The 27998-nt window shown below is 38.7% G+C and overlaps 1 protein-coding gene across 1 annotated transcript in view; it reads left to right on the top strand.

Moving 5' to 3' along the window:
- The window catches only part of DLAT (dihydrolipoamide S-acetyltransferase), a 28740-nt gene extending 1265 nt beyond the window's left edge, over nucleotides 1-27475 (top strand). Inside the window, exons 3-14 of the mRNA XM_047877485.1 lie at nucleotides 17-141; nucleotides 301-454; nucleotides 3268-3394; nucleotides 5161-5348; nucleotides 6845-6998; nucleotides 14474-14541; nucleotides 16069-16161; nucleotides 16516-16623; nucleotides 20363-20478; nucleotides 24613-24775; nucleotides 25284-25420; nucleotides 25988-27475. Coding sequence (XP_047733441.1) covers nucleotides 17-141; nucleotides 301-454; nucleotides 3268-3394; nucleotides 5161-5348; nucleotides 6845-6998; nucleotides 14474-14541; nucleotides 16069-16161; nucleotides 16516-16623; nucleotides 20363-20478; nucleotides 24613-24775; nucleotides 25284-25420; nucleotides 25988-26117 — 1563 coding nt within the window. The 3' untranslated portion in view covers nucleotides 26118-27475. The remainder of the gene's footprint in view (nucleotides 1-16; nucleotides 142-300; nucleotides 455-3267; nucleotides 3395-5160; nucleotides 5349-6844; nucleotides 6999-14473; nucleotides 14542-16068; nucleotides 16162-16515; nucleotides 16624-20362; nucleotides 20479-24612; nucleotides 24776-25283; nucleotides 25421-25987) is intronic.
- Nucleotides 27476-27998: the final 523 nt, after the last annotated feature.

Raw genomic sequence — 27998 nt, forward strand, 5'->3', positions numbered from 1 at the left:
TGCTTTGTGTTAAAAGGTCGAAACTGATAAGGCCACTGTTGGATTTGAGAGCCTGGAGGAGTGTTACATGGCAAAGATACTTGTGGCTGAAGGTACCAGAGATGTTCCAGTTGGAGCAATCATCTGCATCACAGTTGAGAAGTGAGTAGTACTTTGGTAATTTGTGGAACTTAACATGCTTGGTGGAGTATTTTAACCCAGAATTGAGAAAATAGGAGTTAAAGGTTTCTAAGACTACTTTTCTAGGAGCTAAATTTGCCTTATAACTCCCTGTATTTACCCATTCCTTCTCTTCCTTAGGCCTGAGGATATCGAGGCCTTTAAAAATTACACACTGGATTCCGCAGCAGCACCTACCCCGCAAGCAGCCGCAGCACCAACCCCCGCTGCCCCTGCTTCACCACCCACACCTTCTGCTCAGGCTCCTGGTAGCTCCTATCCCACTCACATGCAGGTGAGCCTCAGCCTCTGGGTGTTTGCTCTAGAAAATTTATTGTTCATTATTTTTCATCGATGGCTGTCCCATCCTGGACACTGGTGTTAAATATGGTTAGCTCTTGTCATTTGAAAGTAAGTTGAGATTGAAACATGAAAATTGAGTTTTACTCCTAGCTGTTATTTCCAGGTATGTGAACTAGGACAATTCCTTTAACCTTTCCCAACCTCCACATGGTAGACAAGATAGTTCTTGGCAGTGTTCGTTCAAGAACATTATAGAGTGTTTAGTAGGCCTCACACGTTATCTATTGAATAAAAGTTATCAGTTGATGTTTTTCTTTGACATATGGTGTTTTTTTCTAAGAGTGGGTGAAGTAGACCAGTAATATTAATAAATGAGGAAACTGACAATAAAGAGTCAGTGTAAAATAAACATATATAATAGCATTGCAAGAGAGCTGAAGGGAATAAATAGTAATCACTGTTGGTTCTGTTAAATCTGTTTCTAAGAGACTAAAGCGGTTTATTAGATACTAGGGTTATCCCATGTATATTTGTGTTTTGAATATTGGAAATGGGTAAAAAAGCAGCTGGCCTTTTTCTGAAGGTTTAAAACTAAAACTTTTCTTTCACCTAGTGTATTCGTAGAAATTTCTGTATAGGAATCATTTTCTTTTTTGGGCATGATGTTCTTCTCCGTGGTCTGTTGTTAATAGACGTTTTGTGTGGTGACGTTTTGTGCGATGTTCAGTTCACACATTTATTTCATCCTGTTTAGCAAACTGTCTCTCACTACATAAGACTCACTCATTTTTCTCCATATTCTGTGTGTAGCTTTGTGTGGAAAGTGTTACAGTTGTGTCTTAATTATCCTTTAAGATACTGTGTAGAGATTATTGGCCTCACTAGTTTTTAAGAAGTAGGTGGAGATGACAACTTCTGAACAGAAAAAAATATTTTAAAAAGTTTGTAATTAGCATTCTAAGTTTGTGTTTCTTCTTTTTCGTGCCTTCCTGAGGCTTTATTTGAAATGATTTTTCTCTCAGCATAATCCTGGTGTTGAGAGGAAGCAAACAAAACCCATAATAACGGAGTAAAGCGTCCAAATTCAGTGGACACACAAGCCATACGAATGTCAAAGCACTTTTTCATTTAGGTCAGCCAATCTGATGTTTAGATTTTATTGGGGTGGAAGTCACTGTTGTAAGAACAGTTCTTTTATTTATTTTTCCTGCAAAGAGTGAAAGTTTTACTTCTTCCTTACCAATTTGGATGCCTTTTGTTTCTTTTTCTTGTTTGATTGCTTGTGGCTAGGACTTCCAGTATTATGTTGAATAAAAGTGAGAGTAGACATCCTTGTCTTCTTCTTGATCTTAGAAGGAAAGCTTTCAGTTTTTCACCATTGAAGGTGATATTAGCTGTAGGTTTGTCATATATGGCCTTTACTATGTTGAGGTATGTTCCCTCTAAACCTACTTTGCTGAAGGTTTTTATCATGAATGGGTATTGTACTTTGTCATGTGCTTTTTCTGCATCTGTCAAAATGATCATATGGTTTTTATCCTTTTTCTTATTAATGTGATCTGTCACATTGATTTGTAAATATTGAATCATTCTTGCATCCCTGGAATAAATCTCTTTGATCGTGGTGAATGAATTTTTTTTGAATGTATTGTTGGATTCCGTTTGCTAATATTTTGTTAAGGAGTTTTGCATCTATGTTTATCAGATATTGGCTGTAGTTTTTGTGTGTGTGTGTGTGTTTTTGTTTGTTTGTTTGTTTTGGTGGTTTAGGTGTCAGGGTAGCGCTAGCCTTGTAGAATGAATTTGGAAGTTTTTCTTTCTCTTTTATTTTTTGGAATAGTGGAGCAGACTAGGTATTAACTCCTCTTCATTTTTTTCAAGTTTACTTATTTTGAGAATGAGAGCCTGTGTGTGCACAAGCAGGCAAGGGGCAAGAGGGAGGGAGGGAGAGACAGAGAGGGAGAGAGAATCCCAAGCAGGGTCCACACTGTCAGTGCAGAGCCCGAAATTGGGCTCGATCCCACGAACTGTGAGATCATGACCTGAGCTAAAATCAGGAGTCAGATGCTTAACCAACTAAGCCACTCTGGTGTCCTGGTATTAACTCTTCTTTAAATGTTTGGTAGAATTCATCTGTGAAGCCATCTGTGGACTTTTGTTTGTTGGGAGTTTTGGGTTCAGTTTCAGTGCTAGTGATTGGTCTGTTCAAGTTTTCAGTTTCTTCCCAGTTCAATTTTGGAAAGTTATATGTTTCTAGTAATTTATCCATTTCTTCTCAGTTGTTCAATTTGTTGGTATATAATTTTTCATAATATTCTTTTTTTTATCTTGGTAAGGTATCCGGAAGTTTGGGAGAATGAAGTTTCCTCTGAGTAAAAGGATATATGCTCATACAGAGCACAGCAAAATTTTAATGAAATACTCTAGACCAAAGTCATTCTGTGGAAATGAAAAATTCTAGCTTAACCTATGTGATAAAAAAGAAGAAAAGATATTCTGTGTTTAGAGATGTAATTGAATTAATTTTGACTATCTAGGAAGAAATCTTTCATGTATACCCATTGCTTTTAACTTTGGAGGGGGAGGAATCAAAGTATGAGTGATAATGTAAAGCTTGAGATTTGAAGGATGATTTAACTGGTGGGACATTGAGGCATTGAACTTTTACTTTAGGAAGGCATTAGACAGATGGGAATTTGGATCTTCAGAGTCACTATCATTCCATAAAGCTATTGAAGCTTGTTTGAGTGCCATTGTTTCCAAGTCTTCCTCGTGTTAAGCAGTAATGTGTGTTTATTTCTGCAGGTGGTTCTTCCTGCCCTCTCTCCCACCATGACCATGGGCACAGTTCAGAGATGGGAAAAAAAAGTGGGTGAGAAGCTAAGTGAAGGAGATTTATTGGCAGAGATAGAGACTGACAAGGCCACTATAGGTGAGATTTCTTCAGCTCTTAATGGTTGAGGCACTGAGTTTTCCAATGAGGGAAGAGGATTGCCGTCCTATCCTATAATGAGTGAGTGATAACATGAAAAATTTTAATTTTGGGGATTCATTTCCTGGAACAGATTATGTCATAACAGAAGTGTATGTAGTGGGATTTGTCAGTTCCACACCACACTCTAAATGAATCAAGGATATGTCAACTTAGAGATTATTTTTAGGTTAGAGTTTGCTTCTTAACATTCTTATGTTGCTAAGAAGCTACATCAGAACCGCCATTCTCTAAACTGGGCAAGGGAAAAAAGAAGAAACATGAGAAAAGTACTTCTAAGGCAGGAAAATACCAAAGAATTTAAGATGTCTGTGAGGAAAAACTAAAACCAGGGTTTGGATTGGTTTCATAGTTTGAGAACGACTGATAAGAGTGTTTATATACCTGTTCGGGTATCATGTCACATTTCCATGTATTCCCTTTCTGATTCATTGTTATGCTCAGAACAAAACCCACCTAGACAATTGCATATTTGTGGTGATATTTACAGATAATTAGTAGATGAATCTATTTCCTGTCCAGTCCTCAAGGATGCAGTGGGAGATTCTGGGCATCCTCTGCAATGGTGGTTTTTAGATTGTGTTCTTCCAACCCCCTGAGTCCTTGATGGTACCTTGGGGCAAGGAGACTTCATGATAGGACTTTGTTGTGCCCTGCCCCTTTTCCCAACTTCCACCAGGGCAACCACTTTTTTATCCTTTTGTATATTGTATTCCTCCCAGAAGATTTTATTAGAAGAAAGGATTCTGTTTGTGAAAAAGAAATAAACAAACATCTTGGTAACAATAGATGAGCTTTGCATTTTAACTTGAATACCAGTATAGCTATGGAGATAGTATTCTAGAGACTCTAGGCACTGGAGAAGTATTACCTTGGTCCAACTCTATTGTGGCCCTGAAGTCTTTTTTTGTTTTTGTTTTTTTTTAAATCTCTTATTGGATATTAATGCTTAACTGGAGAAGGGAAAGATTCGTCAAAGATGTGTTCATCAGGGAGAGGCACAGCACAACAGAAAGCCCAGATCTGCAAGGCAAAAATTGTTCTCTGCGATGGCTTCTTTTAGTTTTACTTTTGAAACACTTCACATTGGAGTTCTTTCCAAGAACAGTAGCTGAATAAAATGTTAAGTTGTAAATTCCTTAGAAACCCTAGTAGTACCATATTCTTTACATTGGAATAGTTGAATACCCAATATAATCTCTTTGAAAAACTCCAAAGGTCCTTTTAGGGGCATAATTTATCCCACATCACTGTCAAACCTAGTAGTTTCCTTAATTTAACATCCATGTAGTTCTTATTTTTAGCAGTACAGCTGATGTCATACTGGTACAGTTGATGCCAGCTTGGGGTCTTATGGGTCTGTGTAGGGGCTTCCCTTAGAGATGTTTTAGAAAAATATTCAGAATTAACTACTGTCTGTAATCTCTCATAGTGTTATTTAACAGCTATTTATTTAGCATTTACTTTGTACCAGGTACTGTTTCTAGGTTCTTGGAAAATATTAATTCTTATAACGTCCCTGTGAGGTAGGTATTATTGTTACCCCATTTTGTAGTTGAAGGAGCTGTGACATAGAGAGGTAGAGTAGCTCACCAAAGGTTGGGTAGCTTGCTTGAAGGAGAAGAGCTTTTTACTTAAAACTGCTTTGGGTTTGGTGAGATAGTGGAGTCCCTTAAGTTCCATAATGGTTTTTCTTTCTATTCAAGGTTTTGAAGTACAGGAAGAGGGTTACCTGGCAAAAATCCTGATCCCTGAAGGCACAAGAGATGTCCCTCTAGGAACCCCACTCTGTATCATTGTAGAAAAAGAGGAAGATATACCAGCTTTTGCTGACTATAGGCCAACTGAAGTAACTGATTTAAAACCACAAGCACCACCATCTCCTCCACCCCCGGTATGTATGCTTCTAGAATTGAGGAAACATTACCTTGTTCATCTCTAAATTAAGGAATTAGACTGGATAATATCCTAGGTTCCTTCCCGCCCTAAGACTCTACGAATAAAGAAGGAGATAGTTAGGGGCACCTGGCTGGCTCAGTTGGAGGAGCGCGTGACTTGATCTTGGGGTTGTGAATCCAAGCCCCATGTTGGGTATAGAGATTACTTAAAAAAAAAAAATCTGAAAAAGAAAAACAAAAAAAGATGGACATAGTGAGCATTTGTGGAGATCTACAGGTATGTGGCACTGCACTGCCCACCTAATAGTTGTTTGACCTGTGTCTGTTTCTTTTTTCCTACTGTCGTGAGGTCTGCTGAGAACAAAGCTGAGATGACATGTTCTTTTTATGCTTTAGGTGTAGATATGTATATGGAAGTTAATACTTCATTCCCCAGTTTCTGTAGAATTTATTATATATTGTTGACTCATGAACAACACAGGGACTGGGGCACTAACTACGCCCTTGCAAATCCGTGTATAACTTTGGATTCCCCCCAAATTTAACTGCTAAGCCTGCTATTGACCAGAAGCCTTAACCAACAACGTAAACAGTCCATTAACATATATTTAGTATATTATATAGATTGTATGCTGTATTCTTAAAGCACACTAGAGAAAGAAGATGTTATTAAAATCATAAAGGAGAGAAAACACATTTACAGTCCCATACCATAAAAATCCGTGTGTAAGTGCGCCTGTGTAGTTGAGACTCATGTCGTTGGAGGGTCAACTAATCCTTGTTACTGTCGGTACTCTTGGTATTTGCTTATGACAGTGGGTCAGGTTTCTGTTTATAATACATTAGAACCTTGATGTAACATGGCTTGTTTTGCTTAGAATTTAGTCTTGTTGCTATATGCTCTACATTATATACTATATATCTATTATGTACTTGTGTGAAGTCCAGGCATAGATAACATTATCACCAGCCTTCTGTAGATGTTAGAATCATGTGAGTTTAGATTACGTACAATATTTTTGTCAAAGGAAACTTGATTTCTTACTGCCCTACGTTTGTGGGGAGCTGGCAAGTAGTAGTGCTGGTTTATTAAGATATTTTCAACATGGAACCTTCCAGCATAATTTATTAGTTTGAAATGACGTTAACTGAAAACAAAAACCATGTTGATCATGTAAGAAAATGAGAATAAGAAGCAGCCAGAGAGTAAAGTGAAGAAAGCGTATGAAGATAGTATATACTGGATAACAGTATTAAATTTCCTGCCTCTCCATGTTATCACAAAGATAACTTGGTACTGTCTTTGACATAAAGTATTGTTGTTCCTCTTCATATTGTTATATTAAGTTGGTTAAGCAGGGGAAATGTGCATTATGATCTTTGAGAGAAAGATAAAAGTTAATATATCTTGACTTCTTAATAAAATGTAAAGTCCTTATCTTTCAGACCAGCCTTTGCAGTGGTGAATTAACAATCTAACTTTTTTCAAAAGGTGGCCCCTGTTCCTCCAACTCCCCAACCTGTAGCCCCTACACCTTCAGCCACCCGCCCTACTACTCCTGCTGGACCAAAGGGAAGGTTGTTCGTTAGTCCTCTTGCAAAGAAATTGGCAGCAGAGAAAGGGATTGACCTTACACAGGTAAAAGGTAAGTCTGTCTCTGTGGAATGGGGTTGTAAAGATAAAACTCACTTGAGTTTCCTTCTTAAGACTAGCGAGTACAACTATACAGTCATCTTACGTGGAACAGTGGGGACAAGGATGAGAGAGTGAAATAATCTCCTTTGTTGCCACCACAGATAGGGAAACTTGTGCTGTATTCAGTCCATTTAGGATCTACCTATATAGTATAGATAGCATTTTCTTTCTCGGTTCTTGGGAACTACTTAATTGTTGGTGAAAGTATAATGTGCTTGTGCAGCAAAGTTGAATTTTATGACTTGATCTTGTATTAAGAAGTCTCTGTTAGTGAACAAAACCTAAACCTGGGGTGATTTGAAATGACTTTGAATGATAGAATTCATATAAAACTGAACTAAAGCTCCTTGAGGGCACAGGGAAATGTCTTACTCCTATCTTTCTCTCCCCAAAGAGAAAGTATAGCTTCGTGGTAAGAGTATGGGGTCTTGAATCAGACCATCTGGGGTTTAATCCTGGCTCAATCATCTTCTGTGTAATATGGCTTTAGTTTAATTACTTGTGTATGTCTATAGATGAATTACTTAAACCATCTGCTCTTCCATCTGTAAGTCTGAAATAATGTGTACGTTAAAACAGGCAAAGGGCTTAAGACAATATCTAGAGTATAATAGGTACTCAACAAATGTTAGTTCTGTTGATATTAATATTATTGCCTGGCATTTAAATAAATGTCTTTGAGCTAAAATTAAATGTAAGGTAATTAGTGTACTTACTTGAACAAAGTGGAAATTACTAATCCTGAAGCCTGGTTTGATGGCTTCTGCTATGAGCTAGTCACTGAATTACCACATTTAGCACTTCTTTTCTTGAAATAAGAATTCTCATTCACCATTTTTTGGATAAGAAGATACTCTTTTTTTTTTTAATTTTTATTTATTTTTGAAGGAGAGAGAGAGCGAGAGAGAGAGAGAGCGAGCATGAGCAGGGGAGGGACAGAGAGAGAGGGAGACACAGAATTCAAGGCAGGCTCCAGGATCTGAGCTGTCAGCACTCAGCCTGACGCGGGGCTCGAACTCACGGACTGTGAGATCGTGACCTGAGCTGAAGTCAGACGCTTAACTGACTGAGCCACCCAGGTGCCCCAAGAAGATACTCTTAAGGGATCTCCCTTTATGTTAAGTAGTAAGTTGCAATTTGAGTCTAGATACTGGTTATTTCCCCAGTTGTCTGGCTGTGGGCATTCAGTGCTGGTTATCATCTGTCTGCTGACTTTGGTTTCATGCTTGGAAGGCAAGCCAGTCCCCCAAAGAATAAGAATAGAATGTTGTAAATTTTTTGGACCTCAGAGGATTTTTATAATATTTTAAGATGATTTTTTCCGTCTTCATGTTGTTTCAATGGCATATGGCCACTTTTTTATGTTATTTGGGACTAGAATTAGCAAAGTAAGTTGGAATAGATTTTAAGGGGAGGAGGGGCTGGATTAATAATTATATCTGAAGAATTTAGACAAGTGAAGAAGGACCGTTTATGAGATACTTAGCAACATTGGCTGCCATACACAAGATGTGAGTGGGGAAATCCCCATGTTCTTATCAGGCAATTAAAGTTAGGTGATTCATTTACCAGTATTTAAAATTCATCGCGTATTGTCTGTGCATCTAACACTTGTTCATAAGACAGACAAGATTTCAGTTTCAGATGCCTGTGTTACCAACAATAAAGAGTTAAATGAACAGAAAGGGAATGCAGCTTAGTAGTTAGGAGTATGGGCTCCAGAGTTGGAATGCTCAGGTTCGAATCCTGGCTCTGCTGTACTCTAGCTTTATGACCTTTTATGTTTCGGTTTCTTCATTTCTGTATAAAAATAATGGCTTACAGGTTTTGAGGATTAACTAAGTTAACAAAGAGTGCCTGCACATACACAGCATATAGAGATATTAGCTGTAAAAATGAAAATAACCTGTTATTATTACATAAGATGAATGCCAAGAAAGAAACCAAGTGATACACTATTGAGTGACAAGGTGAATATATGTGCAGTCATGACTGCTTTTAGACATGGTGGTTGGGAAAGATCTTTCTGATGAGGTGAAATTTGATATGACCTGAAAGATGAGGAGTCAGCTGTGAGCCATCCATGTGAAGAACTGGGCACAGAGAGACCAGTAGTACACATCTGAAGTGGGAGAGAGCTTGGCACGTCTGAGGAACATAGAGGAGGCCAGTGTTCATGGAGCATAGTGAGCAGAGGGTTTAGTGGAAGGAGGTGAGGTTGGAAAGAAGGTGAGGGGCGAGAAGCAGGAGCACTTTATGGGTCATTGTATAATTTGAATTTTATTAAAGCATAGTAGGAAGCCACTAAAAGATTAAAATAAGGACAGGTTTTTTGGTTTCTGTGTGTGTGTGTGTGTGTGTGTGTGTGTGTGTGTGTGTGTGTGTTTTAATTTTAGAGAGAGTGGAGCAGGACAGAGGGGCAGAGGGAGAAACAGAAAGAATCCTAAGCAGGCTCCATGCTCAGCACAGAGCCTGACATGGGGCTCGATCCCACAACCTCAGAATCAAGTCCTGAGCTGAAATCAAGAATTGGGCACTCAACCAACTGAGCCACCCAGGCGCTCCAATAGGGAAGTATTTTTAAAAGATCATTTTAGCTGCTTTATGCAGATGGGTCAAGTGAAAGCCAAGGTCCCTGTTAAGAGGCTTTTCCTGGAGCTGACAGTGGTGACTTTTCCAGCATGGTGACAGTGAAAATGGAAAGAAATGGACAGTTTCAAGATACGTTTTTGACAGAATCAACAGAACTTAGTCAAGGATGGTACATGGGGACTTGACAACAGTTACTTCAAAAGAAAGGCGTGGTGGAAGTCTGAGTAAGCCGAAAAGTAGAATATGCATGGAGAAGTGGAGATAGCTTTGTGGACAAGTCATTTAAGAAGCTTCACTATGAAGAAAGGCATAGAAATAGGACGTAGCTTAGGAGAATATGGGCTCAAGAGAGGGCTTTTGAGAGTGAGTGATAGTAGAAGAGGTCTAGTATGGAGTTTCTCAGCTGTGGCAGAGTTGATATTTTTGACCAGATAATTTTTGTTTGGGGGAGGGAGGTGTCTTGTGTTTTGTAGGATGCTCAGTAACATCCTAGGCTTCTACCCACTATGTCATAGTAGCATCGCCCACTTGTAACAACGGAAAACAACTTCAGACATTGCCACATGTCCCCCGGGGGGCAAAATTGTGTTGGTGAGAACTAGTGGTCTAATAGAAAGGGATAAATAGATGGTGAGGAAAGGGCAGAATAATTTGGCAAGAAACAGTTTTTGAAAATGTAGGAAGGAAAGGATTGGCTTTTGATAGGAATTAAGGACATTTTGTGTTATTTTTATAGGAGAGAGGAGAATGTGGGGTGGATTTATAGGCTTGGTGGTGGAGGACGAGGAGAATAACTCTGATTGCTGCAGTTTGATCAAGAAAGTCTGAAGTGAAGGTATCGGCTGGAGACTGAGTATGGGGAGGTTTGCAGTTAGAGAATTTGTTAGGTAGTATTCTCAGGGAAAGTGAATTAGAAGGAAATATAACTTAGTTTCTGGGCAGTTTATGTGTCTATTTCAGGTTTGTGGCTCTGAATTTAGACTATAATCAGTCACCTAAGTGTGTACTTTTTTTGTCCCCAACAGCATTAAGCTACTCTGATGCTGGCACTGAGAAGGCACACCTTTTTTTTCAAGTTTTTATTTAAATTCTAGTTAGTTAACATACATGGTAAAGTTGGTTTCAGGTGTAAAATTTAATGATTATATCACTTACGTATAATACCCGTGCTCATCCCAACAAGTGCTGTCCTTAATACTCATCTTGCACTTAGCCTATCCCATGGCCATCTCTCTCCATCAACCCACAGTTTGTTCTCTATAGTTAAGAGTCTCTTATGGTTTGCTTTCCTCTTTTTTTTCCCCTTCCTCTGTGTTCATCTGTTTTGTTTCTTAAATTCCACATAGGAGTGAAATCATATGGTATTCGTTTTTCTCTGACTGACTTGTTCTGCTTATCAAAATGCACTGTAGCTCCATCCACGTTGTTGCAAATGGCAAGATTTCATTCTTTTTGATTGCTGAGTGATACGCCATTTATGTATATACTATATTTTCATCAGTCGATGGACATTTGGACTCTTTCCATAGTTTGGCTATTGTCAGTAGCGCTGCTATAAACATCAGAGGGCATGTGCCCCTTTGAATCAGTATTTTTGTATCCTTTGGGTAAATACCTAGTAGTACAATTGCTGGGTTATAGGGTAGTTCTATTTAACTTTTTCAGGAACCTCCATATTCCTCCAGAGTGGCTACACCAGTTTGCATTCCCACCAACGGTGTAAGAGGGTTCCCCTTTCTCCACATCCTTGCCAACACCTGTTGTTTCTTTTGTTGTTAATTTTAGCTATTCTGACAGGTGTGAGGTGGTATCTCATTGTGGTTTTGATTTGTATTTTCTTAATGATGAGTGATGTTGAGCATCGTCTCTGTTGGCCACCTGGATATCTTCTTTGGACAAATGTCGGTTCATGTCTTCTGCCCTTTTCTTTTTTCTTTTTTTATTTTGAAAGAGAGAGAGCATGAGCCGGGGAAGGTCAGAGAGAGAAAGAGAGAGCGCATCCCAAGTAGGCTCCACACTGCCAGCGCAGAGCCCGATGTGGGGCTTAAATCCACGAGCTGTGACATCGTGACTGGATCCAAAACCGAGAGTTGGACACTTAACTGACTGCGCCACCCAGGCTCCTCTCTTCTGCCCATTTCTTAACTGGATTATTTATTTTTTTGAGTGTTGAGTTTGATAACCTCTTTATAGATTTTGGATACTAACCCTTTATCAGATGTCAGTGGCAGATGTCTTCTCCCATTCCATACTTGCCTTTTAGTTTCGTTGTTTCTTTTGTTGTTCAGAAGCTTTTTATATTGATGAGATCCTAGTAGTTCATATTTGCTTTTGTTTCCCTTGAGCCGGCAGACATTTTAGATTTTGACCAGGGAGTGACTATAACCGTGATCCACCCATTGGAACCTGGGTGAGGAAGTGTAGGGGATAGGGAGATGGTAGATGATGGGAGCGGTCAAGTCAGTGGAGTGGGGGGTCTTGGTGAGACTGAAGAAATTTTGCAGTACGAAGGAATGGTCTAGAATAAGCGAGCTGAGAGAATCAGTGATTGCGTGGGGTTTTCTGACACCTCTCTATCATCAAATGTATTTTTCCCACACCAACAATCCATTCTCTGCCACCATTTGGGTATCCAACACTTCAATCCTGTTCTGACACTAACTATCCAGAGTTAGCATCGGGCCCCCAGGGACCACCTGTACTTCAGACCTACTGGCTGTAAGTCAGGATTTCCCAAGACCCCACTTTAGGTATGAAAATTCACTAGAACGACTCACAGAACTCAGGAAAGCACTGTACTTACTGTTATTGGTTTACTGTAAAGGATGTGCAGGGGCAGTCAGTAGAAGAGATGCATAGGACGAGGAGTGGTTTGTGGTGGCGGGGTGCAGAGCTTGCATGCCCTCGCTTGGAGGACTGCCCTCCTAGCACATTGATGTGTTCACCAACCCAGAAGCTCCAAATCTTGTTGTTAAGAGTATTTTTTTGATAGAGATTTCAGTAAGAAGGCATGGTTATTTAAATCCTTGGCTGTGAACTGTTGAACTCAACCTCTAGTCCCACCCCCCCTTCTTGGAGGGACAAATGACTTAGCAAATATGACTACTTGTAATCATTTGGGGAGAAACTTTCTTTTTTACGTTTATTTTTATTTGTCTTGAGAGAGAGCGCATATACATGCTCAGGGGAGGGGTGGAAGGAGAGAGAGTCCCAAGTAGGCTCTGTGCTGACAGACACCACCCAGGTGTCCCAGACAGAAACCGTTTTAAAGCCTAAACCCTAGTGTCCAAGTTTGATTTGTCTCCCATGTCCCCATGTTTGTTTTCTCTTTCTTTGAGGCAAAGCACTTTCACATCACTATCCCATTTGATCTTCAGTGCTCACACATTCCTTTGAGCAGGGGCCGGCATTATAACCTGTGTCCTATAGATGAGACTAAAAAGACCAGCACAGAGGCTGTGTCTAATTTTTATCTGACCCAGCCCTGCATTTTTCCTCCTAGCCCGGTGTTCTTCCCTTTATACCATATTGCTTTATGATGGCCTGTTGTGCCTCTGTAGGGAGGACAGAAACATTTAAAAGATTTCAGCTGACTCCTAATGGGAATTTCTTGAGGGTGGCTGAAGCCCAACCAAAGGCAGGTGATTCTGTAGGTCTCCTCCTCTCAAGGGGCTGTGGTGTCCAGATCAGCCTTGGTGGTAATGGGAGGTTATGGGTTCTGTCTTTTATAAAAGAGGAGAATCTAATAGGGGTACTGCTACCTCTGTTCTAGAGCTCCGGGTGAGGATAAGCACAATCCTAGCCAACTCATTTTTCATAATGAAGGAAAGGAGTTGGGACGAACTGCGTACAACAAGAATCCTTTTAAAAGTCTGCCTTGGGGGAAGATGAATCAATTTGACCAAATTTTTTCTAGAAGTGGGCCAGTATAAAAGGTATTTTAAATAACTAAATTCTGAATCTCCTTAGAATTAAGGTTCAGGAATCTGTTTGGGTCTAAAGTTAAAGCTGATTGATTGTGGATGGGAGGAGGAAGGAAATTGAGTGAAAATAAAACTCAGCCTGTTGTGAGAGGATTTTAAAGATTTTTCCTCACATGTGATATTGCACACACTTCACTCCCAGGCCTCTGACATAGGCCGGGTTAGAGCCTTGGCAAGTGTGACAGAGCTGTGAGTGATGGAGCCCACACGAGGAAGAAACAATTGTAGAGATAAGATCATTGCAGCTGAGAGTTATTCAAGCTATTTTGGGGTGAAAAAATTATCTGAAAAGTTGTCCTGTCGACTCTGTACAAAAGGAATTCTTTACGATCAAACGAATCTAGAACTCAAACGAGATCCATTTCAAGATTCAGAAAGGGGTTTTTTTGGAGCTGCCTAGGAGAAGAGGCAGCTAGACTTTGTTTTGGAGGTATCAGCATTAGCCATATGCCAGTATTTCCCAATTTAAAAGTAAAGGACATGAAAAAATGAAGAACAAACTGATAACAAAACTCTGAAAGAGAAATACTTAACAAAGAGCATTTGCTGCCACAGGGTTTCCGTAGTGTAGCGGTTATCACATTCACCTAACAGAGCATTTGCTGTAGTAATTAAGAAAAGAACGGCTACAGCTCAAACAAGAGCACTCTGTGAATCAAAATTAATAATTGCATAAAAGCTGCTATTGTTTTTAGAGAGAACTTTAAGGTGCAGGAGTAGAGCAGTGACCACTTCAGAGGGTCTTTGGTAGAGAACCCTTAGGAACTTGCACTTCAGGATCACAGTGTCGATATCCCGGAGGAACCAGTGGTGTGCTGTCACATGTGTGATATTTATGCGTCTCTTCCAGGGACGGGACCAGAAGGCAGAATCATCAAGAAGGATATCGACTCTTTTGTGCCTACTAAAGCTGCTCCCGTGAGTTACATTTGGCTTTTTTTTTTTGGCACTTTGTTCCTGCAAAATGTTTTGTCCAACCTGTTAGACCCTTTCATACATTATTTATGAATGAAATAGCTTGACCAGAATTGTGTTTTGCCTAATTTCACTGGCTAGCACCATATAGATATGAATGTGCTATCATTCAGCATACACAAGGAAAGATGAGGGGCGCCTGCCTGGGTGGCTCATTCGGTTGAGTGTCCAACTTCAGCTCAGGTATGATCTCACAGTTCACGAGTTCGAGCCCCGCGTCGGGCTCACTGCTTTCACTGCAGAGCCTGCTTCAGATCCTCTGTCCCCTTCTCACTCACTCTGCCCCTCCTCTGATCGTGTGCACTCTGTCTCAAAAATAAACAAACATTAAAAAGGGAAAAAAAAGGAAAGATGATAATGCTACATTGACACTCGTTCCAATTTTTTTTTCCAGTGGTACTGAATTTTTCCTAACAAACCCTCCTTCTCACTCAGGCCCTATTTTAATTTTTTTTTTTAACGTTTTATTTATTTTTGAGACAGAGCGAGCGAGCGTGGGGGAGGGGCAGAGAGAGATGGAAACAGAATCTGAAGCAGGTCCAGACTCTGAGCTGTCAGCACAGAGCCCCACACGGGGCTCCAACCCACAAACTGTGAGATCATGACCTGAACTATAGTCGGATGCTTAACCGGCTGAGCCACCCAGGCATCCCTGACTAGCTCTGTTTTTAAAAGCATGCTTACAAGTTGGTTGAATAGAGTTTGAATTTTATGTGGTTAATTATTCCACACAGGGATTAAATCCACATAACCAATCAACTAATGTTTAGTTGGTTTAAATTGTTAAGATTATTAGCTAAAAGTAAGGAAAATGATTTAGTTATTTAGATGTTTGTTTTAATATGAAAGATTTGTCATTGTTTTTTAACACTGTCCAGAAAAATAATTACCTTGTTTATGTTTATGTCTACTTCTTTCAGTTTAAGAATGCTTTGATTGCTTTTCTTGAAGGTAATTTTGCAGATACAAAATTATTTTGACAAACTAATCATTGAACAAAGAAAAATGATACTTAAGACATGATTACAGAATTCTAAGTATAAAAATTAAAATCAGAACTGTTGTGTAAGCACAGTACAAATATGAGCCCCTGGGGCGCCTGGGTGGCGCAGTCGGTTGAGCGTCCGACTTCAGCCAGGTCACGATCTCGCGGTCCGGGAGTTCGAGCCCCGCGTCAGGCTCTGGGCTGATGGCTCAGAGCCTGGAGCCTGTTTCCGATTCTGTGTCTCCCTCTCTCTCTGCCCCTCCCCCGTTCATGCTCTGTCTCTCTCTGTCCCAAAAATAAATGTTGAAAAAAAAAAATTTTTTTTTAAAAACAAATATGAGTCCCTTTTGCTCCCTTGGGATAGAAATAGCTATTTTCTGTAAGCCTTCTAATTTGTACTTTGCCATCTGTAGAGTCACTGACTTGCCCCAGTTGTATATGCCAGGATTGAATCAGTTACTAAGAGCTTTTTTACTTCCCCATAGGCTCCAGCGGCTGCTGTGCCTGCCCCGGGTCCAGGAGTGGCACCCGTTCCCACAGGTGTCTTCACAGATGTCCCAGTCAGCAACATTCGTCGTGTAAGAATATTACCCTAAATCTGCAACCAGCACCATAGGGGGCGTCTTTACTCTGATTGTTTAATTGCATTCATGGTTTGAAACACTAACAGAGACTTTTTTTAGTTGGGAATCATAGATGACTAGTTTAAGATGTTTGCTTTGGCCAATTAGATACTTGGGAAAAACAAACATTATATTGATTAAACACCACTAGAAGGGGCCCAGGTTACGGTGCAGTCCTCCATATTCCAGTTATAATGCTTGAGGTAAGCATTACCAGGGAGCTAGTCAAGGGGCAAACAGAGTCCTGAATTAGGTAATAAAGAAAAGAACCACTTAAGACAAGTGATGTTTTAATGTCTTTGATTCTAGGTTATTGCACAACGGTTAATGCAGTCTAAGCAAACCATACCTCATTATTACCTTTCCATTGACGTAAATATGGGAGAAGTTTTGTTGGTACGGAAAGAACTTAATAAGGTAAAAGGTCTGGAAATTCCAACTCTGTAAATTCTAAAATGTTTGTATTTCCCCACTAAACATATACGTTTTTGCCCATATTTTTTGTTCCTATATGCCAGTTGATGTTGGAAAATGGTGTCTTCATAATTTTAACTTGCCGAGAGAATATCTTGGACAATTTTCATTTTCTAATCCTTGATTAAAGCTTATTATTTAAAGTTGATTTTGCCTTGGATCCATTGTAGCCTAGCTCAGTCACTATGATCCCATGAAGCTAGATAAGATAAGCTAGATAAGAGTATGTTTACTCTGTGTTTGCAGTTAAGTACCAATTACCTATTTAGTGTTTAGTATAAGGCACTTTTGGGAAGATAGAATAAGGTATAGTCCTTCTCCATGAGTTTCAGTTTATAATCTAATTGAGATAATGCATGTGAAAAACAGAGAAGGCAATTTTTATTAAAATAAAAATACTTATTTGTACATCAATCTCTTTATGGTAATGTCCTTTGTCTGCTACATTATGTTGTATGGGTTAAGTGTTCTAGGAATTCAGAGGAGGAACCCAGTAAAAGTAGTTGGGGAATTCACAGTGGTGTAAGAAAAACTTGGTTAAGCCATGTAGAATAGTATGTGTTTGAATTGCAAAGAAGTTGTAGAAAGTTCATTCTAATGATGGAATACCATAGAGGTAAAATGCTTTCAAGAAAGGAAGTAAGTATTGCAGATGTGGAAGAGAGACTACCTTTTTCTAGGGTGGGTATGCAGTTGTTGGTTTAGGGAAGACCTTGTTTACAAGCAGAACAATTTGGACTTGATGAATTAGACATGAAGAAACCAGTAATAGTGACATGATGATAGCAATATTTTAAGTAAGTTTAGTCTAAATAGATATATAGTGGTATGCTTTAATGGCAGAGACTAGTTATGCTTGTCCTGTAAGCATGATAAGGGTCTGGACTAGACGGTTGCATTAAGAATGGAGTAGGAGAGGGATATGAAAGATGTTTTCAAAGAAGTGAAAAGTAAAAGCCAGTGGCACTGAGGGCATTAGAACAGCATTTAGCGCCTTACACAGGTTATCTGTAGCCTCTCTGACCTCCTACTACTTTTCCCACTTGATCACTCTGCTGCAAAAACAATGGTTGCCTTGCTGTTCCTTGACGTTCCACCTGTGTACTCCTACTTGAGGCCCCTTGCACTTGCTGTTCCCTGTGCATGGAATATTCACCCCCTAGCATCTACCTGGCTTCCTCCTTTACCACCGTGAGGATCTGACTCAATATTACCTTCTCTAGTCTTTCCTGGTCACCTTATTCTAAAATTAAGGGAAGAGGATTGGGGTGAGTGGTCACTTCTCCCTCTAGTTCTTTTCCTCTATTTTTTTTCTTTATCGTGTAACATTATTTTACATGCTGTATGTTTATTATCTATCCACCCCTTTAGATTGTTAAGTTCCCCAGGGCACCTGGATGGCCCAGTTGGTTAAGCGTCTGACTTCAGCTTGGGTCACAAACTCTCAGTTTGACAGTTTGAACCCCACATTGTGCTCTGTGCTATCAGCACAGAGGCTGTTTTGGATCCTTTGTCCCCCTCTCTCTCTGCCCTTTTCCCTTTTGTGCACGTGCGTTCTCTCTCAAAAATAAGTAAACATTAAAAAAAAAAAAACATAAGCTCCCTGAGAGTAGAATTTTCACCCATTTTTTTCACTGCTTTATATCCAGGGCTTTCGAGCTATATGTCTGAGCAGAGTACTCAAATATTAGATGCATGAAAGAATGAAGCAATGAAGCATTAACAGAGCTTTTTAACTGGCACAGAGGTTAAAGTTGATTGCTTACTTTCATTGGCAAAATGTTAAAGCTATTTTATAATTTATTTGAAAATCAGGCGTGAAAAATATATGTCCAATGTAATATTTTATTTCTCTTAAACAGCTTTATTTGGATACAATGCACATATAATACCATTCACCCATATAAAGTTTATAATTCAGTGGCTTTTAGTATATTCAGAATTCTGTGACCATCACCACAATAAATTTTGGAGCCTTCTTATCACCCCAAAATTCTCTCCTTAGCCATAGCCCCCACCCCACCCCTCTCATCCTCCCCAACCCTAGACAACTTCTTACCTACTTTCCATCTTAGATTTGCCTGTTTTGGATATTTCCTTTAGGGATAGGGACTTCATGGAATCGATAAATCAACTTAGGGAGTATTGCCTTCTTAACAGTGTCCCCACTCCGTGAACAGGGGGTATCTTTGCATTTATTTAGGTCTTTCATTTCTTTCAATCATGTTTATAATTTTTTGAGTGTAAGTTTTTGTACTTCTTTTGTTAAATTTGTTCCTATGTATTTTATTCTTTTTAATACTATTATAAATTTCGTGTTCACTGCTATTGTATAGAAATACCATTGATTTTTGTATATTGATCTTGTATCTCACAACCTTATTTTTTATTTAGTGTGTTCCTTAGGATTTTCTATATACAAAATCATGTCATCTGCAAACATAGTTGTACTTTTTCCTTTCCAATTTGGATACCTTTTCTTGGGCAACTTCTCTGGCTGGCTTCTCTGGCTAGCAAAATGTTGACTGGAAGTGGTAAAGTGGACGTCTTTGTTTTGTTCTTGATCTTAAGGGGATGTAAGTCTTTTACCACTAAAGTATGATGATGATGACTATGAGCTTTTGTAGATCTGTTTTATCGTCAGGTTGGGGAACTTCCTTTCTATTCCTAGTTTTTATGAAGTGGTGGTTGAATTTTGTCTGCTTTTTCTGTGTCTGTTGAGATGGTTGTATGATTTTTATCCTATATTCCATTAGGACATTATTAGATTAATTGATTTTCAGATGTTAAACCATCCTTGCATTCCTGGGACAAATCCCATTTGATCATGGTGAATAATCCTTTTCTTGTATTGCTGGATTTGGTTTGCTAGAGTTTTTTTGAGAGTTTTTGTTATCTATATTCATAAATTATACTTGTCTGTAGTTTTGTTTTTTCTGGGTTGTTTTGTTTTTTTATTATATCTTGGTGTGGTTTTGGTTGGATTAATTATTGACCTCTAGAATGAGTGGGGAAGTGTTCCCTATTTTGGAAGAGTTTGTGAAGAATTGATACTAATTCTTCTTGAAATGTCTGGCAGAATTCACCAGTTGGGGAAGCCGTCTGGATCTAGGCTGTCTTACGTGGGTAGTTTCTAAATTATCATTCAGTCTCTTTATTGTTAGCTCTAGATCTATTCAGAGGTTCTATTTCTTTTTGATTCAGTTTTGGTAGTTTTTGTCTTTCTAGGAATTTTTCTCACAGTTAGCTAATTGTGGCATATAGGTGTTCATAGTATTACCAGTAATCTTTTTTATTCCTGTAGGGCATATAGTAATGTCCTCTACTTCATTTCTGATTTGGGAATTTGAGTCTTCTTTTTCTCTTTGTCAGTCTGGCTAAACATTTGTCATTTTGTTGATCTTTTCAAAGAACCAACTTTTGATTTTGTTGAGATAAGTGAAAAAGGCGGCCTTTTTAATATACCATAACTTATGGGACACAGCTAAAGGAGTGCTTAGCGGGAAACTTATGGCTGAAAAGACCTACGTTAAAAAAGTTGAAACAACCAAATTTAGTTTCATTTCATCCTTTATACCTCAGGACGTTTGTGTTTGCCCCTCTCACATCCCCTGCCAGGTGATACAGTTTCAGTCTTCAGGAAGAGAATTGAAGAAAATACAATGGTTTCTTGTCTTTGCAGATGTTAGAAGGGAGAAGCAAAATTTCTGTCAATGACTTCATCATAAAAGCTTCAGCTTTGGCATGTTTAAAAGTTCCTGAAGCCAATTCTTCTTGGCTGGACACAGTTATAAGACAGTAAGTAAGATACTGCTGGGGAAGGTGTATATCCATCAGCAGTTTTCTTGTGGTTTCTCATGTAGAACTAGGAGTATAGGGGGTGCGGAGAAATGGAATACAGGAGGGAGATGACTTCCATAGGCAAAACAGATTGAAAACAATGTAAAACTTTTGACGAGGTAATGTTCAGTTAGGAAGGACTACAAATTCTTGTAGTGTAGGAAAGGAAGGTAAATTTACAGATATGAATAATTAAAGTTGATAACAAACTTTAGAAAGCAAGGTTGAAATGGTTTTTATTTACCAGTTCATTCTGCTGAACTTTAATGAAGGCAAATTGAAAACAGTACCAAGAAACATATTTGTTAATATTATGTGGGGCTCCTGGGTGGCTCAGTTGGTTAAGCATCTGACTTTGGCTCAGGTCATGATCTCACGGTTCGTGGGTTTGAGCTCTGCGTCTCAGGAAACTAATATTGTTTCCTGAAGTGCAGAGCCTACTTCATATCCTCTGTCTCCCTGTCTCTACCCCTCCCCTGCTCGTGTGCTCTCTCTCTTAATCTCTCAAAAATAAATAAACATTTAAAAAAAAGTATATGGTAGCATGTGACTGGCATGGTGCTGTCTTTCACATGTTGTCTCATTTTAATCCTTATGGCCACCTTATGAATTAGGGACTTACACTTCCATTTTACAGATGAAGAAACTGAAGCTCAATGAGCTAAATAACTTTCCTTGGATTAATTTGTTAGGAAGTAGCAAAACTGTGACTGGAACCAGGATTCTGACTCCTGTGCCTAGGCTTGTACTATGTAGATTCTTTTATGTTATTATTTAATTTTTATTAAAATAAGAGTGTATACATTAGAATATTGCTCCCTGAGTGGCTCAGTTGGTTAAGCATCTGACTTTGGCTCCGGTCATGATCTCACAGTTTGTGAGTTTGAGCCCCATGCCAGGCTCTGTGCTGACAGCTCAGAACTCTCCCTCTTTCTCTACCGCTCCCCCACTTGTATTCTGTGTGTGTCTCTCTCTCTCTCTCTCTCTCTCAAAATAAAACATTAAAAAAATTTTTTTTTTAGAATATTGCTCCCTGGCTTACAGTGACCTACTCAACTTTTTTTTTTTTTTTTTAAATCCAAGTTAGTTAACATAATTAAAGAATGGTTTCAGGAGTAGAATTTAGTGATTCATCACTTACATATAACACCCAGTGCTCAAGCTTTGTATGGTAAAAAAAAATTTTTTTAATTTTTATTTATTTTTGAGAGAGAGTGAGTAGGGGAGGGGCAGAGAGAGGGAGACAGAGGATCCAAAGCAGGCTCTGTGCTGAGACCAGAGAGCCTCATTTGGGGCTCGAACTCACAAGTTGCGAGATCATGACCTGAGTTGAAGTCAGATGCTGAACCGACTGAGCCACCTGGGCACCCCAACCTACTCAACTTTTAATCTGAGGTCTACTCCCAAGAGGCAAATACAACTTTTAAACTGTTTTTTTTTCCCCCCTGGTATTTACTTTTGTATTTCTAAAAAACATTTTTCATTTGCCTTTTATGGGTTTTTCATTTTCTTTATCAACTTACTGGTATTAAGGAAGGCTAAGATTTAGCTTTGTTATACTTTCCGTATACACACACACACACACACACACACACACACACACACACCGTTATCCTATCAAATTGATTACAGCACAAATATTGGATAAATCAGTATTCAGTATTAATATTTTTATGCCCATAAAAATATTATTTATGACTAAGAGATGTAATATGCTGTGAATAGTGACCAGGCTGATCTTAATGGTTCCCTAAGAAGGAGCTAGTTTTCTGTGTACTCACCATCAGTTCTTTCTGAAAGTTCTCAGGAGAACTCTAAGCCATTTTTCAGTCCTGTCAGATGTCACAGTAACCTACTCATGCTTTTTCCTTGGCCATCCCCCTCTGGGAGGACATCTGAGGGTCTTACTATGCCTTATAGACTATATTAGTTTCCTAGGGCTTCTGTTACAAATGACTACAAAATTGGTGGCTTAAAAGAAAAATTCTTTCATAGTTCTGAAGGCCAAAGGTCCAAAAGTAAGGTGTTAGCAAGGCTGCACTCCCTCCATAGGCTCCAGGGGAGAATCTTCCCTTGTTTTTTCCGGTTTTGGTGGCTCCAGGCATTCCTTGGCTTGTGGCTGCATAACTCTAACCTCTGCCTGCATCCTCACATGGCCTTCTCCTCTGTGTCCATGTCTTCTCTTCTGTCTCTTACAAGGGTACTTGGCATTGGATTTAGGGCCCACCCAGATAATCCAGGATGATTTCATCTCAAGATCCTATTTAAATCTGCAAAGATCTTTTTTACTAAATAAGATCACATTGATAGATTCTGGGATTAAGACAAAGATGTATCTTCTAGAGAGCTGTTATGAACATATGTGTATAATTCTTTGTGTTGACCTACATTTTTATTTTTCTTGGGTTCATTCCTTGGAGTAGAATTGCTGGGTCATAGGGTAAATTAATGTTTCACATTTTAAGAGTATTTGAAGAAAACACTTCTTTGAAGAACAGATCAAGGTTACAGGGCAAGTTCTATGAATTGTTCATTGATTCCTACCAAATGCCCTTCATCTGTTTGTTTATGTAGCCATTCAACAGATATTTATTGAACATGTACTGTTGGCTATATTCATCAGTGAACAAGGTGAGAAACACCATGCTTACTCGCTTAGGAGGACAGGATAGTTAAGAAAGGAGTGTTTGTTATGTCATACCTTGGCTAGAGCCCAGTTGTGATAGTCACACACTATCATTAGAGCACATCCTTATGTTTACAAGTGACAATCCCACTGCCCTGCTCAGCGTGGGCACTTTGAGGGCTCAGCTTGGGCACTTTGAGGGATTTGGTACCATACCATAATATTCTAAAGCTTGTGCCTAGAAATAGCTGGAGTTCTTCCTGTGAAGTTTTAACTTTTTCTCAATTGCAGAATACATCAGCACGGGCCCTTACACAGACCCCAAGGAGGCTGTGGATACAATTTGGGAGTTTGGGAACTTGGCTGAGGGGGAAAAAGTCATTCCTTTCCACTAACCTCTAACTGAAATTTGGCATTTCCTCTTACCATAAATGTAGAGAACAAATCAAAGAGGTATTAACAGTACTTGTGCTGGTGACCAGTAAAAATCACCTATTTTCATATCACAGCTTTGTTTCAGGAGTCTTAAAAGTGGTTTTTGCTTATCACTACTTCAAACTTGTAGCAATTATTAGACCTCTTGCCTGATCTTATTAATACAGAAGCACATGTGTCACAATTTTTAAAAAATGTTTTAATGTTTATTTATTTTTGAGAGACAGAGACAGAGCTCAAGTAGGAGAGGGGCAGAGAGGGAGGGAGACAGAATCTGAAGTAGGCTCCAGGCTCTGCACTGACAGGCTGACAGCAGTGAGCCTGAGCTGGGGCTCAAACCCCTAAACCATGATATCATGACCTGAGCCGAAGTCGGAAGCTTAACCGACTGAGCCACCCAGGCACCCGCAGTTTTGTTTTTTGAATAGTTTGGTAATTGAATTTCAGTATAGTTGGGGCTTTTTGTTTGGTTGTGTTTTTTTGTTATTTGTAATTTGAGTATTTTATTTTCTGTGTTAAAAATACATACTCTGAGAAAGGACACAGATGCAAAGGTACCTGTGGCATAATACAGATTGGGAATCCTATTTTTCTGTCCTGAGACACCACCATCCTACATCCTGAGCTCTGATTCTCCCACGTTGCAGTACACTCCCTCCACTCTTCTTTCCATCTGCTCAAGCTCTGCCTGGAGGCTCAGCTCCAGCCAGTCCACTGCATCTCAAAATCCAGGGAGTTCTTTGAGTTCTTGTTTAATTCTCACTGAATGCCGGGCATTTTCCACCTGCCAGTCAAGGCAAGTGGGAGGCAGTTAGAGGTTATGTGTAACCAACCCCATTTCTTGTCCATTTGCAAAAAGTCCAAGTTAGGGAAAGGGCATAGCAAAATGTCAACACCAGAAGAGATATCTCTCTGGCTGAACAGTAGGCCAGACTGAGATAAATATCAATATTCTTGCTTAACCTGACACATAAGCTCTTAATATTGTTGATGATTATTGAAGTGTCCTTTTCTTTTTTCTTTTGCAATAGAAATCATGTAGTCGATATCAGTGTTGCAGTCAGCACTCCTGCAGGACTCATTACACCTATTGTATTTAATGCACATATAAAAGGACTGGAAGCCATTGCTAATGATGTTGTTTCTTTAGCAACCAAAGCACGAGAGGGTAAACTCCAGCCTCATGAGTTCCAGGTACAGTATTACTTATTTACCTTCTGAATGTTAAGAATTACGTTATTTTTAAGGGCAGCATAATGCTTTTATTGCATTTTCCACCTTTTGATTATGCCTTGTATTCTCATTGACACAAGGCCCTGAAAATAAAAAGTGAATAACCTATCAGAAGCTGAAAATAAGATATTTTCCAGCAATTTGCAAAAGGCACACAACTGACTTTTGTTCATATTGTAATGCTTGTATATTTTCATTAAAGTGTATTCCATTCAGGCCTTTTTCCCCACTTTCAGCTTTATTGTTGTATTTAAATAGCAAATAAGAATTATATACATTTAGGTTGCACAACTTGATGTTCTGATATGTGTACTCATGCGCTTACCATTTTCCTTTCCTTTTTTTTTTTAATGGTAGTTCATAGGCCTTTCTTAAAGATGATCTTAAGGTCTTTTCATGTAACATTTTGTCTTTTTTTTTATGTTGAGAAGCAATTAACATGATCTATTTTTAATCTCTTTTCTTCTAGGGTGGTACTTTTACAATATCTAATTTAGGGATGTTTGGAATTAAGAACTTCTCTGCTATTATTAACCCACCTCAAGCATGTATTTTGGCGATTGGTGCTTCAGAGGATAGACTGGTTCCAGCAGATAATGAAAAAGGGTAAGTACCAAAATAAAGAGGGAGTTGTAAGCTCATTTTCATTCCATTATACCTGTTTTTGAGTCTCAGTTTTATAATTATTGGCATAGCCTGTTGCAGCTTCAGGTAGAGTCAGATACAAGTCTAGAATGAAGTTTCTCAGAGCAGCAATTCTTCTTTTACTAAATGCAGTTAATCCTATATGAGATGGGTAGGCTGAGTTATCACAGGTCAGGGATCAGCATACGTTTTTGTGGAGCCGGGTTGTAAATCTTTCAGGTTTTCTGAGTCATATGGTCTCTGTTGCAAATACTCTGACGTGGTAGTGTGAAAGCAGACAGAAGCACTACGTAAATGCATTTGGCGGGATTTGGTCTGTGAGCTGTAGTTTGCCAACCCATGCTCCAGATGGCTGTTTGGTCTGTCAAGCTGGAGGTTGAGCTAGAGGTATATAGTACATAACGAGTAAGTGGAAAATAATAGTATCTGGTTGGAATTACAGGGTAGGAGTTGGCATTTGGGCTGGTTACTGGCTAAAAATTAGCAATTGCTTTCAGAATACCTAATAATGTTTTTATCTTTTTCTAGATTTGATGTGGCTAGCATGATGTCTGTTACACTCAGTTGTGACCATCGGGTTGTGGATGGAGCAGTTGGAGCCCAGTGGCTTGCTGAGTTTAGAAAGTACCTTGAAAAACCTATCACCATGTTGTTATAATTAACCCAAGAATTTCTAGACTCTCCCAGGTCACAGTGGTTCATTCTTATCAAGATACAAATATGTTATTATGCAAGTGGTTCTTTTTATTTTGAGTTAACCAGTTATTTTTGAGTCTGTCCAGATAAGTTATTTGTAATGGGCATTACTGAATTTTTTAAAATGCCAATTACACCTACATATTGTACACATTTAATAAACACCAGATTTTGAGCTGTGTATTCCTAGTCAAGAGAACATGTGGCCTAGCCCTTTGGTGAGAAGTACTTCCATTGGGAAATGCAGAGGTAGAATTGTGGTTCCCTACTGAAACAGATACATAAAAGTAATCTGGATGAAACCTTGAGGTTTTGAAATTTAATTGCCTCATGTTTTGCTTCATTTGAGGGAAAGAGAAGTCAAGGAAAGAGAGAAGTCCTTTCTCTTAGAGAAAGGGTTTGAATTAAAGATTGATTTTGGAATTTAACCCTGTTACATGATCTTGGTTTATCGTGGATGGGAAGGGTAGAGAACTTTAAGGAAAATAAGTGACATTTTAAAAGTTAACATTTTCTTACACTTCTGCAACTGAGTGTTCTTTATTTTTCTATGAATTCCAAAATGGTTGTTTTCACCTCTTAAGATGGAAGATACAAATATAAACCAGCTACTTGGTATAAATGAGAATTTGTGTGGGTATTTATTTAAACAACTTACATGTGTAATTCTGAGAGCAGAATTTACAATTAACTCCAAATAAAAGAATATGCTTAAAGAATTTAACAGAGAGAAGTTGTGAAAGTAGAATTCTTCCTCCATGATTAACTGGTGGTTACTGACAAATGAACTTAATTGCCAGAATCTGTTACTCAAATAATATTGGAAAATTATATCAAGTAACTATGGAATAGTGTGCATATGTAAAATATGGTTTCTAGTGAGATGTGTGCCAAAGTCCATTTATCACCAAGACCTGTCTGAAAAGAAGAGGGAAGAGATACACTGGTAAGCAGTTGGGAGTGCTGAAAGGTTAGAAGCCAAGTGGTCACTTCTACTTGGATAAAGTAAGAAATGTTCAGTGTGTACAAAAAAAAGTGTTCTGTGTTTTTCCACCCAGTGTTGTCTCGTGTACAATATGAAAGTCCTAAAATCCTATTGGAGAGAAAAAAAACATTGTTTAGGTTGCTTGCTACCCGATCAGCCTAAACATTTTCTTTTTTCCATTTTGTTATGATTTGCCTTTCTTCTTGTGAGGGGGAAGAGTAGGAGGTGATGTTCAGGATAATAAAAATGAACTGGGAACATTATCACAATTCCAGACTTTCTATTGAATTGATGTGTTTTAATAAATATTTAGAATTGTTTATGATAATTTAAAATCAATCTGATCAGTGTTTTCTTGTGTATGTGGAACAATCCCCGAAATTTAGGTCTTTCGGTGTTGAATTTATTTCTAAATGTTCTTTGTTACATGGTGCACAAGTAACACTGCATATATTCCAGAAATATTTCCCTTGCTGTATTATTATGAAAACAATTCATTAATCTGATTTTTCAGTAATTAGTAATGTTAGCTTGAATTGAAGATTATGCAGAAGGAACAAGTTTATCACAAGGGACCATCAGTATGAGGCACATCTGGTTCAAATACATGAAACTTCAAAGATAATTCATTCTTGGCAAATGCTTATGGCTCTATTGTTCCCTTGAAAGAAAAATAAAAGGTTGTCTTCTCATAGGAATTACTGAGTTAAAAATTAATCTGAGCTATAACCTAAATCTGGACTCAGTCTATTTCTCTTACCAGAATTGAAAGAAAAAAAGTTAAAAGTTTTGGTTGAAATTATTTAAAAATTAAACTATATGTTTTCAATGCGTCTTGTCTAATTTTTGATCTGTTGG

This window comes from Prionailurus viverrinus, chromosome D1 (genome assembly GCF_022837055.1).
Source record: "Prionailurus viverrinus isolate Anna chromosome D1, UM_Priviv_1.0, whole genome shotgun sequence".
NCBI lineage: Eukaryota > Metazoa > Chordata > Mammalia > Carnivora > Felidae > Prionailurus > Prionailurus viverrinus.